General features: G+C 37.6%; 1 protein-coding gene and 1 non-coding gene across 2 annotated transcripts in view; both read right to left on the bottom strand.

The window, feature by feature from the left end:
* PAPPA2 (pappalysin 2) overlaps positions 1 to 19,325 on the bottom strand; it is a 302,543-nt gene that overhangs the window by 175,857 nt on the left and 107,361 nt on the right. Inside the window, exon 3 of the mRNA XM_045982073.1 lies at positions 11,933 to 12,078. Coding sequence (XP_045838029.1) covers positions 11,933 to 12,078 — 146 coding nt within the window. The remainder of the gene's footprint in view (positions 1 to 11,932; positions 12,079 to 19,325) is intronic.
* Positions 6,380 to 6,482, bottom strand: LOC123928519. Its single transcript, XR_006815733.1, has one exon. It is a non-coding gene; the product is annotated as a U6 spliceosomal RNA (small nuclear RNA).

Below are 19,325 nucleotides of genomic sequence, written 5' to 3'. Positions count from 1 at the left end.
ACACACACACACACACACACACACCAGAATTTTAGGTACCACAGAGTAGGAACAGGGAGGATATTTTTAAAATGTATTTATTAATTCATCATTTATTAAACATCTATTCTATATCGGGCTCTGTTCTGGGCTCCAAGGATTCAATAATTACCAGGACATGTTTTAAAAGAGGACACCTTTGGGGCAACTGGATGGTTTCATTGGTTAAGCATTGACTCGTTATTTTAGCTCAGGTCGTGATCTCAGGGTCGTGAGATTGAGCCACATGTTGGACTCTGGGCTGAATGTGGAGCCTCCTTGGGACTCCCTCTCCCTGTTCCCCTTCTCCCCCTACCGCCTGCTCACATGCTGTCTCTAAAAGAATAAAAATTTACAAACAAACAATAAATGATAAGAAGATCTTTCAAGTTGTCACATAAAAGGTGATTATTTACTCCCCCTATTTACAAATGCATGAACTTACCTTTGGAGCATCCCAATTTCAGGGTATGAAATTCATATCATAGAGCAATTTTGTCTAAAGTTTTTAATATCCAAGAGTGTTCCCTGTGTTCAAAATCCCAGGACACCCAAAATAACCCCATTTGCTGAATCTATAATAGCTACCCACTAGCTGCTCATCATGTAGCTTGTCTTGTGGATGCTTCTATAATTCTTCATATTTACATGTGCTCTCCAGCTTATATATCTTGTTCACTCCTTGTTTCCTGGGAGAATCATCCTGCTTTGGTATTGAAAAGAGAAGAATGGTGGACTGGGGACAAAATCTGTGTCACTCTAGTCCAGCCGTCTAATGACTGCTTGTACCAGAGTGCCTCTGGTTCCCTCCAGCAGATTCTTCCACCAACCCCACTCTGGAGTCTGAACCTGCAGGCCACAGGAACAAGCTTGCTGCGATGACCAAAGACTTCCCATGTGTCAAATCTGTGGCTATTACTCACCACTTGTTGCCTTACCCACCTTGTGCATGAATGTGTCACAACTGATAGAACACCCCAATGTCAATGGCCAATAGTTTGGTTGGGAGGAAGCTGAGATTTGCCCTGGGGGACTCCTACCAAAGTTCTGACTGGGGGAGAAATATCTTACCTCTGAGCGAATTTTGCTGCCTTTACCTGCCCCTGCTCCCTACAGTTGCTATTACTTTGCTTTCCCCCAGATATCTGTCACAGCTGTATCACCCTGTGCTAGCTCTCTCCTCCCATCCACTGAGTCCCAAAGCAGCCAGTATCTTTCCTGGGTACTGAAAATCTCTGGGTTGAAGGTAAGGTGGTAGACTGAGGGCACAACCGAGAAGGTTAACCACAGACTCATGGTATTTGGAGCTTCTACTGCTTTTGCTGCTACTACTAATGGAGCTATAATTATTGAAGCCCTCCTATGTGCTGGTTCTCTTCCTTGTGCTTATTATCCCCATTTTATATATGGGAGAATAAGGCTCAGAGAGGTGGTTTGCTCAAGTTTCCATTTGTTCTTATCCAAGGGAAGCCCTAAACCACTCTATCACTCAAAGACTTTTTTTCCTATAATGGTCGCATTATCTGGACCACTTGTTTAAACGACCATGATGAGCCAGGTTAAAGTTCCCTCCCACACAGTTCTTGGGTCTCCTGGACATTGGGGCATGTTGCTAACGATCCAGTTGGAATCTCTGAGTGTTCTTTGGCGGTACACATGTTCCCTAGAACAAGTAGAAAGCTGATTGGCCCAGAAAACTCTAAAGTTTCTAATTTTTGTGCCCAACCTTGACAGACTCTCCTCTCTAACATAGCCAAAAGGACTTGTACTGACTTCATCTCTCTGCAGCAGCTGCATTTGTGGGCCACTGGGGACTTTCTCAAACTTCTCTCTCCTTAGGTTTCTGGTATACCCTTGAGCCTTGCTCCTTCTCCTGCTTCTGTGAAAATCCCTGGATAGTCAGATATATAGAGAGACCCCAAACTCAACATATCTAAACCAAACCAGCTCCCCATTTGCTCCTACTTTTCCTGTACCTTGGCACCACCATCAATTCAGTCAATTAAACAGAACTCCATTTTTTCCCATATACTTATTTATGAGAACAAATTTCTCAGCACTCAGAACTATGGAAGAAAAAAAGAAAAGCAATATAACTGGTGCTAAATCTTGTTTCAATGTAGCAATAATTTACATTCATCCATCGAGACAAGAACTAATTTGGGGAAGAAAAGACACACTTAACTAAAATATGCATTCCTCATTTTGTTTACTAGTTATTAGTCAACATTTTTAAAAGAGCATTTTGATCAATTTTGGACAAGCAAATGTTTGAAAAGATATCACACAGAGAATAAATCTTTTAGCAATTTATAACTTATGATCAGTATCAATGTTAATATCCTGATGTTGATATCATACCATTTTTTTTGCTGATGTTGCCATTGGAAGACAATGGGTAAAGGATATGTAGGATTTTTATGTACTATCTCTTAGAACTACATGTGGATATACAATTATGTCAAAATAAAAAGTTTAATTAAAAATGATCACAAAAGAGTTATTTTACTTAAAATATGTTTTCAGCGGAGAAAAGGATGACTAAAGATATTTTAAAATATGCATATGTTACATTACTATGAAGTTCTACAGGAGAAATGGAATGGAAACACAAATTCAAACAGTAAAATGTGCAGTGAATAATTTCCCAATCTTAAAAAACAAAGTGCATGGCCATGAATTTTTCAGTGATGATGATTAACAAATCATTATGTTACTGAAGATTCATTTAGGAGAGTAGATTTAAAATTTATCTTTAATTGTCGATAATTTAAAATAATATGGCCAGAGATATATTCTTTGCCATCGATGTTGCTCTTTGAACATACAAAAGGGTTCAGAGTTTTTCAAGTGTTTTAGGGGGTACAAGAGGGCAAAAATAAGTTTGGGAAACACTGCACTGGCCATTCCAAGTAATGGAATACTTGGCCATTATACTTCTTAGCATGCCCAGGTTTTTAACAGCCTGAACCCTGGCATCTATCAGTTCTTTCCCTCCGGAATGCTGTTTAATTGTCTGCCAAGCTAACTCCTGCTTATCTTTCAACTCTCCTCTCCAGCCTCTGCCCCTCTGGGAATTCTTCCCTGATGCTTTGAACACAATCGGGCACTTTCTCTTCATGCTCTTACCTACCTCAAAGCAGTATCATCGCACAGTAGCGGAAGTATATATCTGCATGTCTGCCTCGCAATTACATTGTATAAACCTTTAGGGTGATTTCATTTTATTATTGTATCTCCATTACTGCCACAAACAGATTCAACTACCATTCTCTGAATGAATGATTATGAGTATGGTATTGATAGCTTAGGAAAAGGCTGGTTTACCACAAATTTAAGTCTTCTGCCTTTAAAGATATATTTTCAGTTTAAGTGTTGTGGATTAAGGCTAAAGATGTTCAAACTACTGAACCTTAGAGCTCAAGGGGAGCTCATTCATTCATTTACTTATAAAAAAAATTCTACCCTGCATTACCACAGTATTAAAAGTACAAAGTCATGCTTAAAGTCAGAAATAGTGTGGATGGAAAAGCACAACCATGAATTACATCTGTCTTTCCATGTACTCACTTAAGCCATTGGTAGTCGGAAATTGGATTCAATCTTCAAACCTTCAGGATGGTGTACTTACATGCTGGGTCACTCAGCTGACCCTCAAAATGCAAGGGTTCTTGAATGTTAACACAAATAGATAATCTTAAGCTTGAGTCTTAAAAAGACTCTATTTAGAAAATCCTAAATGTCTTCCTCTATCATGTTATGCCAGCTGTCTGTACTACTCTACACCTGATTTAGGTCAATATGGTTCCCTTGTTCAATCACAGTTATGACTGAACAGGAAGAAATAAATAAGATCACGAGCAATTTCATAGTGAGCCAGATCTTTCAGCTGTTCAGTCTAGCCTGCTGCTTTTGAAAAGCACATTAAGGAACATTTTATGGGAGAACAGTTATTCCTAAGAGGTTTAAGAATAAAATATAAATATACCTAGTCTCTTTTGCAATTCATTATGAGTCAGTGACTCACGAGATAATTTAAACATTTCTTGAAACCATTTACATTTAATACCTTCACTCATTTATTCATTCATCCCCTCATTCAGTATTTGCAGAATACCTACTAAATGTGAAGTATTCTGCTTATGCATAAAGGTCACAGTTCTTACTTAGATTTCACTAGTTTCTACACACACTCGTGTGTCTCTCTGTGTGTGTGTGTCTTGCAGTACTACATAATTTTATCACATGCATACCTTTGTGTAACTACTGCCTCAATCAAGATACTGAGCTGTTCCATCATCATTAAGATCTCTTTCTTGCTATCCTCCATATCACAGCCATACTATATCTCTCCCCTCACACCCCAATCCTGACCCCAGCAACCACTCAGTTGTTCTTTGTAATTACCTAATTGAGAATCCTACATAAATCATACAGTGTGTAACTTGTGAGTTTGTTTGTTTGGTTTTTTTTTTCAGCATAATACCCTTGAGATTCTAAGTTGTCATATGCACTCATACTTTGTTCCTTTTTAGTTCTGGGTAGTATTCCATTGTATGGATAGCACAGTTTGGTTAAGCAGCTGGCATGGAAGGACACCTCTGTCATTTTCAGTTCTAAGGCTCTTACAAATAAAAAGCTGCTATGAAAACTGACATACAGATTTTTGAATGGCTCTTGGGGATAAACATCCAAGAGTCCAGTTCCTGGATCATTAGGTAAGTGTAGGCTAAGTTTTATAAGAAACTGCCCAAGTATTATCCAGAGTGGCCATGCTATTTTACTTTCCCAAGATCAATGTATCTGGTTTCTCTGTTTCCCTACCAGCATTTAGTATTGTCACTGGTTTTTGTTTTTTTTTTTTTAATCTTTTTATTTATTTATTTTATTTTAGCTCTTCTAAAAAGTGTGTTGTAATACCTCATGGTCATTTTAATTTGCATTTCCCTGATGGCTAATGATACTGAACATCTTTTCATGTGAATATTTTTTTTGGTAAGATGTCTGTTCGTGTCTTTGCCCATTTTCTGACTGGAATATTTGTCTTACTATTGAATTTTAAAATTCTTTATAAATTCCAGATACAGATCCTTTAGGAGATGTGCATTCCGCAAATATTTTCTCCAGGTCTGCCATTTCTTTGTTCATCTTAACAAAGTGTTTCTCAGAGAAAATGCTTTAAATTTTGGTTAAGTCCAATTTGTAAGTTTTTATTTTTATGAACCATGCTATGAGTGTCATATATAAGCACTCTTCATCTAGGCCTGCCCTTAAGATTTTCTCTTATGTTTTCTTTTAAAAGTTCTATAGGTGTATTTGGGGGGGAGGTTATTTTTTAAATTTAAATTCAATTAATTAACATATAATGTATTACTAATTTCAGAGGTAGCGTTCAGTGATTCATCAGCCTTATATAACATCCAGTGGTCATTCCATTACATGTCCTACTTATTGTCCATCACCCAGTTACCCCACCTCTCATGCCCCTCCCCTCCAGCAACTCTCAGTTTGTTTCCTATGATTAAGAGTCTCTTATGGTTTGTCTCCTTTTCAGATTTTGTCCTGTTTTATTTTTCTTGGGCTTGTTTCTTTTAGTAATTAGCCTCATGCTGTATGTATTATTCTTTGATGTGGCTGCTGGAGATGTTCTCATCCTAGCACACTCCTTTTATCCATTATATATTTCACAGAATTAGTGCTACTATTTGGGTTGCTTCATTCTCCTGTCAAAGTTACGCTTACTTTTGTGCACAAACTTGAGCACAGGAGCTGGAATCTGAGTGGAAGAGTGACAGTTTGAGTCCTTGTCACTCTGAGGTGAAGGCATGTTGACTTGGCATTGAGCAGGTAGCAGGCCGTGCACACTGACTTGGGCACATGGGTGGCTAGACTGTGGATTTGAAATCCATAGGCTGATGACATTTTGTGTGATAGGGATTTGACTGGTTTTGTTCCTGTCATGAATTCCTTTAACTTTTGTTTTTCTGGGGAACTTTACCTCACCTTCTATTCTGAATGAAAGCCTTGCTAGATAGAGTATTCTTGGCTGCAGGTTTTTTCCTTTTAGCGCTTTGAATATATCATGCCACTCTGCTGAAAAATCCCCTGATAGCCCTATGGGGTTTCCCTTGTCTGTAACCGATTTCCTTTCTCTTAATGCTTTCAAAATTCCCTCTCTCTCTTTTTTTTATTAATTTTTAAAAAATTTTTTATAAACATATAATGTATTTTTATCCCTAGGGGTACAGGTCTGTGAATTGCCAGGTTTACACACTTCACAGCACTCACCATAGCACTACACTCCCTGATGTAAAATTCTCTCTCTCTTTATCACTACTTTTGGCCATCTTATTTACTTTGTAAAAATATGGAATGTGTCACAAATTTTTGTGTCATCTTTGCACAGGGGCCATGCTACTCTTCTCTGTACTGTTCCAATTTTAGTATATGTGCTGCTAAAGCGAGAATTGAGCTTATTTTTATATTTAAATCTCTGATTTATGTTAATTTTTTTACAAGGTACAAGACTCATATTGAAATTCATTTTCTTTTGCTTGTGGACGTCCAATTGCTGTAACACCATTTGCCGAAAATACTTTTGGCTATTAATGTCTACAGTATATATAAAAGTATTATTCCTTTCATTTCTCATAGTGGCTATATACTCTTTCTCATTTTCATTGCTTGATCAGTTTTTTCTTTGCCCCTCCCCTCCAAAATTTAACTCTGTTAACTTTTTTCTAATTAATGTTTATTTTCTATTTTATTTCTTCTCTTACTTTTATTACTTCCTTTTGTCACCATTTTGTTGATTTAATATGTTATTCCTTGCTGGTTTCTTGGGATGGATACCTAGCTCAGACATTTCCTTTTCTAATATACAAAACTATAGATTTCACTCTACTTACAGCCTCTTGTATATACCATAAATTTGATAGGCCCTATTGTCATAATCATTTCACTTAAAAATATGTTCCTATTTCCAGGGCGCCTGGGTGGCTCAGTGGGTTAAAGCCTCTGCCTTCGGCTCAGGTCATGATCCCGGGGTCCTGGGATCGGGCCCCACATTGGGCTCTCTGCTCAGCAGGGAACCTGCTTCCCTTCCTCTCACTCTGGCTGCCTCTCTGCCTACCTGTGATCTTTGTCTGTCAAATAAATAAATAAAATCTTTAAAAAAAAATACGTTCCTATTTCCATTGCAATTTATTCCTTGAGCCATGAGGTAATTAGAAGCGTATAGCATAGTTTCCAAATACTTGTGGATTTCCTTGTTTTTGTTGTTGTTGTTTTTGTTGTTATTGACTTCTACCTTATTTCGAATGATATGAGAAAGCAAAGACTTCATGATTAAAAACTTTGTAGTTTACTTTTTGGCCCAGAACTCTCAGTAAATTTTCCATGGTACATGAGAATAAGGCATATTCTTTGCTGTTTAAGTATACTATATTAATTTTGTTAATTAAGTCACATGTTAAATATTTTTCAAATATTTTAGATCTCCATTAGATATTTGTTTAGTTATTATTTTCTGAGAAAATAGTTTTTAAAATAACAAATATGACTGTAGATTTTTCTGTCTTCTTTTTATTTTTGTCAAATTTCACTTTACATATTTTAGGGCATGTTATTGGGTGCATAAAATTTATCACACTTACATTTTCCAATTATAAAATATGCCTATTTATCTTGCATAATATGCACTATCTTAAAGTTTACTTTATCTGATATAAGAAAGCTACACTGACTTTCTTTGGACTAGTATTTTCATTGTATGATATATATATATATATACATCTTCTGATTCTTATCATTTCAGTTTTTTGTTCTCATATTCAAGATGTGTCTCTTACAAGCACCATATGGTTGGGTTTTATTTTCAGTCTGATAATTTTTGGCTTTAAAGTGGTATGTTTAGTCCATTTGCTTTAATGGAATTAATACATTAGCTCATAATCAGTATCTTACTTTTTGTTTCTATTTGTTGTTATTTATTCCTATTTTCTTTCCTTTTGTTGCCTTAACTGGATCATTTCATTTCCTGCTCCGTAAGCTTACAAAAGATCATTTATTGTTTAATGGTCATCCTAAAGACTACAACATGTGTTTTTGACTTATTACTGTCTCAAATTACTAAAACCAGCACTTTTTCTAGATATAGGAAAAGAAAGGACCTTAAATTCTTTAACTTCACTTACTTTCTCTTCTGCTTTTTGTACAATTGTTGTCATATTTTAATTCTACATATGTTTTAAACCAAAAGACATTATTGTTATGACTTTTAATATTTTTATCCTTTCTAGTATCATTCATTTCCTTTTGCGTGTCTTTACTTCTCATTTTCCCATTTCCTTTTTGTTTGCACAAGTTCCTTCAGTATTATTTTATTGCTATAATAGACCTAGTTTGTGACTTTCTTTCTATTTTATCCTTCCTGGGGTTTGTAAAACATTTTGAATCTGTTGTTTCATATTTTCTATTACTTTACAGGTCACAGCCATTATCTCCTTGATGTTTCTTCTGCCCTAATATCTTTCCCATCTTCTTCTAGAACTCTGATTTACATTGGGAAATTTTCATCAGGTCTCAAAAGTCTCAAGTTATTTTCTATATTTTTCCAACACTTTTTCTCTCTGAGCTTTAATACAAATATTTTCTATAACTTTCTATCCCCTTAATTCTTTCTCCTCCTCATAAACTTATCTATTAATTTCCTAATCTCAGTCTGTATTTTTTGTTCCAAAATTTCCATTTAATACCTTATTACAAATTCCAGTTCTCAGGAGATATTCTTCATTTTTAATATACATTTTCTAGTATATTAATCATAATGACCTTAAAACCAATATCCTATCACTCCAATATATGGTCAATCTGTGAGTTTGTATTTATTAATGATTGCTTTCTTCATTTAGCTAAGTTTACCATAATTTGGCCCTGCTTTTTGACATAACTGATAATTTTTTTACTGGTTGCTGGACATTGTGCTTGACAACTTGCAGAGGCTCTTCATGATACTTTCTTCCTCCAGAGGAAGGAAGAAAATATCCAATTTTCTTTTGTTAGGCAGTTAAATATAGGCCACTGACTTTCTTTCACAAAGGGATTTAAGAGTGTTTCAGGCTGGATTTCAGGCTTTGTGTAATCTGGACTATCTCTGTTTGCTGTCACACAAGAGTGTCTCAGGGCCCCTCCTCCATGATAGGCCTCAATTCCAACTTTTTCTTCCCTTTACTATGAGACTCCTGAAACCATTGTTTGACTTTTTAATCTCTTAGAAGTTATTTTATACTTGTTTTCTTGGCTGCTGTCCCTAAGAATGCATGGGTTAGTAGTTAGCAAATATCTTAAAAGAAAAATTACAAGCATAATATCAGGCTTTTAGGGGATTTCTATTTCTATGGGAGTCTTGGATGACTTGAATGGCCTGACCTTTAATTTTTGTCTCCCTAGTAGTAAGACTTCAGCAGACTTTAGACTGCTCTCTGCTCTGCATCTATTCTTTTCACTGAGAATTTGGCAATTTCCCTGAATGGAAAAAAACAACAGAGTTATACATAGAAACTCACTTCAGTGCATTTTTCTTCTCACTGACATTGGGCCCTCAAATCCTTGTTGTCTTAGCTACTGTCTGATGTCTTCAAATAGCTTTTTTCGCCCCTGGTATTTTATCCATTTTTATAGTTAAATGAATCTTATCAATGGTCCAGTTCCAATAAAGTTAGAAAACATTCAGTGGTCTGCTCTCACCCCCAGTGGTTCTTACCAAAGGCCAAGACTTGTCTTCATAATGTCCAGGCAGATAGATCATTTCTAAAGGTTTTCAAACACAGATGGTTTTCATGAGTCCCAGTGATAGACCTGGGAACTCATGAAAACCATAGCTGGGTAAACCTTGCTGTCAGAACCCCTTCATATATACACCAAAAAATGTTACCATTGGCAAATCAGATATGCACTAATTGGGGACACTTTTCTATGGTGTTATATGCTCCTCTGCTACCATTGCTTTTGACGAGGATAAGTCAAGACACTCAACTCACTATTAAATGATTTATTCTTCTTCTAGCCTACCAGGAAGGCTGAAATGACACATTTTCTTTCATTTACAAAGTAACACTAACCTCACAAATTTCTGATTTCTCATGTACTCTAAGCTAAAAATACAAAATTTAGTGATAAAAGGACTTCAGAGCCTTAAAACTGTATCAGATGCTTTAGAGTCATTGTAACCCAGCATACTAGCAAAGCATTCATTTGGATCACCACATGTTTAATTTTTTTATTGTGTCCTCCTTTACTTGAGATCTGTAGCCTTTCTAAATGCTGACCTGATTCATTCCAGAGATTTTCATACTCTGGTTTCCTCCTGAACAGCAATAATATTTTTTCATCTATTGCTACCCTACTACTTATCTTCCTTCTTCCCCAATCCACGATACTAGTTGTCCTTTGGAGACTTGCTCATATTTTCTTTAATTATCAATTAAACATGTTCCGGATGCCACTTCACAATGACCTCATTATACATGGATTTGACATATATAGCATTATGTGATCTTCCTTCAATTTATATCTCTCTGCTTCATATTTGATTACTAAGAAGATTCACTTTGCATAACCTTTAAAAATCACTTATAAAGTGATTTCTAATCTCTATAATCACTCTTTCCAACAAGAAGATTCCTCCCAATTATGCTAGTTCAGTTTTAAAATACATTTTGGTAGAATCCTATTCAAGACTCTTCTAAAGTACATATAAATTATATTGAATAATTACTCTTATCCACGTTAACTGACTTAATGACTTATTGATTGACAATAGCAATAACACATTATTTTTTTTTTTTTAAGTTCCATTACTGCATTGAATATTTATTCTGATTTACCAAAATTTGATTGACAAGTCAACTTCTTAAGATACCATTGGTTTTTTGCCCCCCATAAATCGGTGCCTACCTGAAATCAGAGGTTGATGCTGGATGGATGACAAAAATGGGTTTGTAATAACATCACTGTCTGGTTCCAGTGGCATTTACATAGGAGGGTCCAGGACCCTCAGCAACTGTAGTTCTAGAAGCACCGTTTCCCCTGCCCAGTATCTTTCCAAGTCAAAGGCTGTGGGGCAGAAGAAAGCCACCAACGAACTCTTATCTGTATGGCCTTGAGCCATCTTGAGATTATTGAAGAAAATCTGTGACTTGGCATCCATCCTGACTTACAAATCAGTTTAGTATGAGGTTTTTTTTTTTTTTTTTTTTTTTTTGGTGGGTGATGGGGAGGGCACGTTTTGCATGGAGCACTGGGTGTTGTGCAAAAAGAATGAATACTGTTACGCTGAAAAAATTAATAAAAGGGGGAAAAAAAAAAAAAAAAAAAAGCAATAACACATTATTAAAGAAATTTTCTTTCTTAGGAATGTAGAGGTTCCACTCAATATTAAGGTGTCACCCTTTTCCTAGGTAAGGAGGCAAGCCCCACCTGCCTGAACGCTCCAGAATTTCCTCAGGAGCCCAATCCTGGATCATGGATCCTGAGGAGCCATGTATGAAGCCCACAGGTCTTCTGTCACACTGATTACCGTAAACTGGGTTTCACAGTCTAGTCATCTTCTTTACTAATTTTCCCCTTGAGGCTCTCCAAGACATAAAATAGATCTTATTACACATCAGCAACTTATTTACATCTAGATCATATATTTGTCTAGAACATCCTGAGTCTTTGCCTTCTAATACCTCCTTCTTGTCTATATTGAAACATTTGACAGATTCTTCCAAAAGCCATTCTCAGTCCAATGCAGCTAATTCGTTGAGTAAATTTATTTTTCTCTTTCTTTCTTTTTTCCTCAAACTCATGTCACATAATCATTTGGGGCCTGCTCCATTTTTCTACCATATTTGGTCTTCACTTCACTTACCCAGGTGACTGATGGCTTCCTTGTCCCAAGGCCACGTGGCAGCACCAGCAAGGTCTTCCCGCACTGAGCTAGCAAAGTAGACATTGAGGAAGTGAGTACTGTTGAGCTGCAGCGCCTCCTTCAGCTCCTTCACACTCATGTATGCCCTGGAGTACACAAAACAGAAATGTCACACCAAAGGATCAGTACATAGAAAGCAGGACCATACCTAATCATACTGACATTCCCAGCCAGCACTGCCCTTTAGAGGGGTAGAAAGACAGAGACCAGGCTGTCATGAAGATAACAAAAAAGGTACCAGTACACATTTGGGATATTTATTCCAAGATAAATAAAATCTTACCTTTTCAGCACTATATTATTTATATGAATATTCAGTGTTTAAACTTAAACTCAATTCCCATTATACATCTATATTATTTCCTCAAGATGAATCCAATGATACTCCTAATTATTTGCCCTGAGTATTAACCCCAGGCCATGGTGAAGAAGGCCTTCCACCTCTCAGTTCCTGGTTCCTTCTATCACACTGTATGAACATTATTATGATCAGAAGACCAACTGAATCTCTATTTCAGTACATGCTTGTTTCAGGCATGATTTTTTTTAAAAAAAGGTGGCTAGGAAACATAAAGTAAAAAAGAGGAAAAAACAGATGAGTTATAGGTAGAAGAAGATATTATAAAGTTACTGCAAGGACTTTTAACTGTGTGTATGTATGTGTGTGTGTGTGTGTATATATATATATATATATATATATATATATATATATATATATATATATTTCTTTCTTTCTTGTCCCCTAATCCATAGAAACTACTCCAACTCCACTACCTTATGCTCTTTACTGAGTATCTCTACTGGTGGACTTCAATGTACTAGGCAGTATTATGTTTGCACTTATGCACAGAATTAAAGGTCTATTAAAAACACATGCCATATGGCCCATAAAAAAGGGAAACAAGCATTTTGTCTCTTTTTAAGCTCATATATAGTCAATGACCTTCATCTTCCTGGCATCAGTGAAACTTTAAATTTACCATAAGCAGACAAACTCACTCAACATTCTCACTGAAGAACTATTTTAAGAATGAACAACTAAAGCAGAGCTCAGTGACCCTTTGTATTCACTGGATGTGACCATAGTCTGCCACTCAAAAAGAGGAATATTCCTATCAGCTTCAACTGGGCAGACAGCTCCCTCAACATTAGCTGGAAATTTCCTTTATAGATCATGCTTCATTGTTACTATTCTGATAGACAAGCAGAAATCCAGAAGCTCATGTTAGGACAGCATGACCCTTCTTCTCTTGCTTGCTTTGCCTCCCAACCACACTGTTGACGTAATCTGTTTAATCCACATGTAGGATATACTGGCAAGGAGTACCCAAGAAATAGAGATCCCAAGGAAGATTGTTTTTGTATTCTTTGGAACAGAAGAAAAAAGGGGAATACAAGTTAAGAAACAAAAAAGATTCTGCTTTAGAACCAAAGATACTTGGGAGAAAAAAGATTTAAAAATACTTTTTCATATTGACTTATAATATCTTGGAAAAATAGTTCTAAGCCCCAAGAAATCATCCAAATTCCATGAGGTGATGTCAGATGTGATCAGAGGGATATTCCTTCTGCTGCTTTCCTGGAGACACAATGTTTTCTGGACTGTTGCCTGGTTTTCCCTGGATATTAGTCACATTCTCTTTCCCTTTTTCCTTTATTAAAAATAATTACAATTTCCTCTATTGACAAATTGATGGTTTGGAGCTGTGATGACATCAAGTAATTCTTCAACATGGAGATGTAGGCCAGGAGAATGGAGAAGAGAGAGGGCGAATGGGAAAAGAGAGAAGAAAAGGAAAGGACGGGAAATGAAAGGAATAGAAAGGACAAATAAGGGCAGAGAGAATCAGAGACTGGGTCTACACACAAGTCAGGATACCAAGGAAGACAAGTCACACCCTTTCTCTGTTCCTATTCCAGATTTCCCATTAAAATTGGGAGTTGGTAACTTGACAGTTTTCTCTCTTTTCTCCTCCCTCACTTCCCCCAAATCCCCCAGTTTCTGGCATAGTTTATTTGGGCTATCTGTGTGTTACTGGCTTCTCCATCTGCCATTTACCAGTCTTGGCTGCCATCCTTCTGTCCTCCCGCAACCCAGCAGTTCCGCTAATTTCCCTTGAGCACCCTCCAAGAGGCCTCCTCCTCCACCACCAACCTCATTAGCTGGTTCTACTCATCTCCCTTTTTCTTCTTTGCCCAACCCTCTCGCCAGCCATAAATTACCCTTCCAGATGAGAGTATTTATGTCATGCTGGTGGCAAACTGGGTGTGGTTGTTCTGACTGCTGCACTCCACAGAGATACATGTAGACAGAAGTCAGCAAGTATAAGGAGGAGAACACATTTTAAAAAGCTAGGGACAATTGAAAACAGTCATTAATTAAACTGATAGAAGGAAACCTTATTTCCTTAGAAACAAAGACTTTTTTCTCTAATCTGAAGAGGATAAAACTTAGATATCAGTGTGTCTCCTTTATATGTAGAATTCCCTGCCTAATATAAAATGTACACCTGTTCACAAGCTGATCGGACCTAACAAAGATAATCTTCTTACTAATGTGACCAGAGCCTGGCTTAGACATTGAGTGTGGAAAATGGACATTACTCTTAAATTCAGAGCTTTAGAAATGATTCATGAGGAGACAGACTTGACATCCAAAATAATTTAATGATCAAGGAAGGGGAAATAATATATGCAAATATCATAAAAAGCACAAGTGTCTTGCACTGACCAGAACTATGTATGAAAGGGAAGATGAACTGCATTAATCTGCTTCATTTCTGCTAGGATCTCCCTTTGCTCATACTCTCCATACTCTAGACCGGAGAAGTCCTCACCATGAAATTCTCCCTGAGGACCGAGGTTGACCAAAGTGAAGTTGTAGTTTGATTTTGTAAAAACTGTCTCAGAAACAAGCTCTGCTTGAGACTGACACATGAAGTTGTTCCACCCACTGCTCAAGTCTGTTATTTCTGACATGGCCCCTGGAAGAATGCAGACCTGCCTCACCATTTTAGGACTATGACCTATTGGGATTAACCACTAGCTGTATCCAGCACCTGGGTTTCTTCGTCCCCCAGACTCAGTGCATTCATTTTGACCTATGCCATGCTCCCTGACTGCTGACCCCCAGCCATGCTCCAGTGTCTAAGTGCACATGAAAGCCCCAACTTTTGCTTAGTTTTAGACTAAGTAAAAGTGAAAAAATACTTTAAAATGACTATTTGTGCTCTAACTTTATAGTCAGCTGAGTAAGTAACTTCTTTATAGACTGATAGATGGAGCTAGAAAGAAGCAAAAGATCATAAACTGTCGGAAGGACATTGAATCAGTATCAAAAACAGGCATGCTGAAAAGCAAGACATAAAGGATGCTTGTGTGCCCAGAGATCTCAGAGAAAGTCCTCTCCAGAGGAATGCCCTGACTGTACTCTGTAGGTGCAAGGCAGTCCCCACGACAGCAAAACCAGATGCCCCCTAGAGCCCTCAGGCAGTTAGCCTTATGGAAACAGCCAAAATTGGAATACTATGGTTTGGCTAAATCAAAACCTTTCTGTTGTTACTGTATACCATGGTTCTCTACCCAACATGTACAGAAGGGATCCATCTGCTACTCCATCTACTATCTACTTTGCCAACCAGGCTTTCTCCTCCTGGTGAATATCACCTTTGACCTGCTCTCCCAACCCTTTCACTGTGCTCACACCATGGAGCTTATCAGTCTGCAGAGTACCAACCGGCACTCTCCCTGTACCCAGTGCAACTCTAGAAACTTAGTTTTTCTCCTTCTCTCAAATTCCTGCCGCTCTTAGGTGCCTGGCACTCTACTACATCACCATACACTTTACTCCTCTTTTTATTTTCCCACCTCCTGGTTAGTTCCTACACATCAAGCATTCAGTGCCTTGCCCACAGCCTTCGCCTTCCCTATGTCCTATCATACATTACTTAGGAAATTTCAACATCTGTGTGAAACATCCCTGAAAATGGTCTGCTTTTTTCATTTCTTACCTCCAGTTGTCCCCATACCTCATATTCATGGTGTTTTTATTCTTGATCTCCTATAGATCTTTAATTCTACTTGTGTATACTTTTACTTGTTTATGGTCACCTCCTCTCCAGGAAGGATTTGAGATCACCATTCTTCTCTTGTTTCTCCTCTCCCACCAACCTCAATCTCTTATTCCCCTGACTCTTAGTAAATGATCATGCTTCCTTCTTCAACGATGAAAATGAAGACATTTGTCATAGACTCTAACACACACATATACAAACACATACACACACATTCACTTCCCTACCTATTTTTGTGCCCCTATCTCTGGTCCCACAGGATGATGTTTCTAAGCAAATCATAACTTCCTTCTCCCCTTCCAAATCAAACTTCTTGAAAGAATAATTTTTCTGACCTATTCATTTCTTTTTTCCATGTGCCCCCTAATCCCATTATAACCTGGCTTTCATGGGTATCAGTTTATCAAAACTGCTATTGTCAAAATTGTCAGTGATCTCTAAACTGTCCCTCGCCACAAAATGAAAAAAAATCCAGTCACCTTCTTATGAGAATTCTTTATTGCATTTTTTTAAAGATTTTATCCATTTATTTGACAGAGAGAGAGATCACAAGTAGGCAGAGAGGCAGGCAGAGAGAGAGGAGGAAGCAGGCTCCCCGCGGAGCAGAGAGCCCGATGCGGGGCTCGATCCCAAGACCCCGAGATCATGACCTGAGCCGAAGGCAGCGGCTCAATCCACTGAGCCACCCAGGCGCCCCCTTTATTGCATTTTTATATTTAGTTACTTCCTGCTTCTTAGTTTTCTACTTCTTCTGCTTTTTTTTTTGCAATGTTCTTTTCTGGTTGTATTCTTGCTTTTGAGACCACTCACAAAAGGATTCCTCTTTCCCCTTCTAATCCTTAAAAGTTATTTCCAAGGATTCTATGATCTTGTTTCTGATACATTCTTTTGTCATGCTCCTTGTTCACTATTGGGAACTCTTCTACTCTTAAACTTTGAAGCACGATCAGTCCTTGGATATGTACGTACGTATGTATGTATGTATGTATAGAACTACAGATTAGATTCTTTCTCTTTTATGGCAAGACATCTACCCCTAGATCATACACAGACACCTTGAGATCAAAATGTCAATATAATGGGTGGTCCTATCTGAGCACAAAAGAAATTTCAGTGAACATGAAATAGTGGTCTAACCAATGAATACATGGACATCTTTTCCATAGACAGATAACGCAGGAAAGATTGAGTTTTGGCTAAACACAGAGAAGTATGTATCTGTGTCCATGGAAAGATAGAAGGCAAAGACAAGGGAAAGAATGCAATGGCATTTTGTTCCCTACTTAATTTTACAGACTGGATTTTAACCTGCTCGGAAAAAACCGAAAAAACACTCTTTTCATAAAATTAGTATAAACCAGGACACACAAGCAATGCTTTAAGACCTAAAGACAAAATGAAGCACCAGTTGAGGACAGGGGACACTCTCTCCATTTATGCAAAGAATTAAACGATGTCAGCACCATTCTAGCATTGAGAGTTTTACAATCTTGGGTGGCAATAGAAGCCAGTTCTCTCTGGAAGCCAGCTTTTCCCTAGAGAAACAGCAAGGACAAGAGCATCAGTTGGAAATGCTGCATGTCAGTAGAGAAGGTAAACACCATTTCCAGTGTTCAATGGTAAACAGCAGGAGAACACAGAAACTGGTAGCCATGAGTTTTTAAGGTCTACCTTTCTGGAGATGCCCAAAAATACCAGGGAATGGGGACAATGTATGAGGGTAAAATTTTGTACTGTATGATTTATTATATATTGTATATTATATATATTGTACTAATATATATTATTATATATTATACTAATATTGCATATTGTACTAATATACATTGTACTAATGTAATTTGATTGTTAATGGTAATATGACCTCATTCATCCCCACAGGTCTGTGTAGACTGGGCTTATCTCTGACACTAAACTCACAGTCTTTTTCCCCACAGCTACTTCCCCAGTGTCTCTCTCTGAATTGGTGCTACTCCTATTTCCCTCTCTATGACACAAGATTCCTCCCTTATTCCCCCTCCCCTCTCCTCCACTCTCCTCAATATAATCAACTACCTCCTAACTAGCTAGGGGAAGACACCATGATGATTATTGTTTCTTTTCTGAATGCCATAAAAGAGATCAGATATCCTCATAACTAGGGCATAATCAACTAAGAATATATGTTTTTTTCAAATTCAAAGAGGAAAAAACCGACAAAAACTTACTACACTCAAAACATTAACTCAGTTTTGCTAATTCATATGGGAAGGAGTAATACTGCTAGAAGAAAAATGGAATTTTTCTTTAGAAATGTTTAAGTGTTAGGTGCCTGGGTGGTTCAATCAGTTAAGTGTCCAACTCTTGATTTTGGCTCAGGGCCTGATAATGTCATGGGGTGGAGCCCTGGGTCAGGCTGGGAGCTCAGCAGGGAGTCTGCTTGAGATTCCACCCCCTACCCCAGCTCCCTTTGTTCCTCCCCCTACTCACTCTCCCTGTGTGTGTGTGTGTGTGTTTCTGTGTGTGTGTGTCAAATAAATAAATCTTTAAAAATGCTTAAGTGTTGTAAGACCTTGAGGCTTCAATGAAAGAAGTAATTAGAGATCACAGCATCTGCAGTCTAGTGTTATAATATCTTTGCTTGTAGGCAGAACTATGTTCCCAAAGATGTCCATGCCCTAATCTCTGGAGGCTGGGGTTATGTTAACATACATGGCAAAAGGGACTTTGCAGAGGTGATAAAAAAATACTAACTTTATGATGAGAAGATTTTTCTGTGTAATCTGAGTGGGCCCGATCTAATTACACAACTCCTTAGAAGCAGAGAGCTTTTCCTGCATGTGATCAGAGAAAGAGATGTGGCAATGGCCGCAGAGTCAGACAAATGCTACCTTGCTGGTTTTGAAGATGAAGGAAAGCACCTGCAAGCCAAAGAATGTGTGTGGCCCATAGAAGCTGGAGAAGGCAAACAAGTTGCTTCTCTCCTAGAGCCTTCAGAAAGCTATGCAGCCCTAACAATACCTTGACATTAGCCTGTTGAGACCTATGTCAAACTTCTGACCCACAGGATTGTAAGATAATACCTTTGTGTTGTTTTCATAAGCTTGCTGAAGCAAGAACAGAAAATAAATACAATTTCTATTACTTAAATATAATATCTTTGGAAAAGAAAACACATGGAGATTGAACATACAATGATGATAACAAAAGAAAGAATTTGTTTTAAAAGACCCTTTCCTGCGATTCCAGAATATGGGCTCAAGGGGAGGAAAGAGTCCATT

The sequence above is a fragment of the Meles meles genome, chromosome 17 (assembly GCF_922984935.1).
Source record: "Meles meles chromosome 17, mMelMel3.1 paternal haplotype, whole genome shotgun sequence".
Taxonomy (NCBI): domain Eukaryota; kingdom Metazoa; phylum Chordata; class Mammalia; order Carnivora; family Mustelidae; genus Meles; species Meles meles.
The sequence above is the reverse complement of the archived record's forward strand: the minus strand, read 5'-3'. Positions and strand labels throughout refer to the sequence as shown.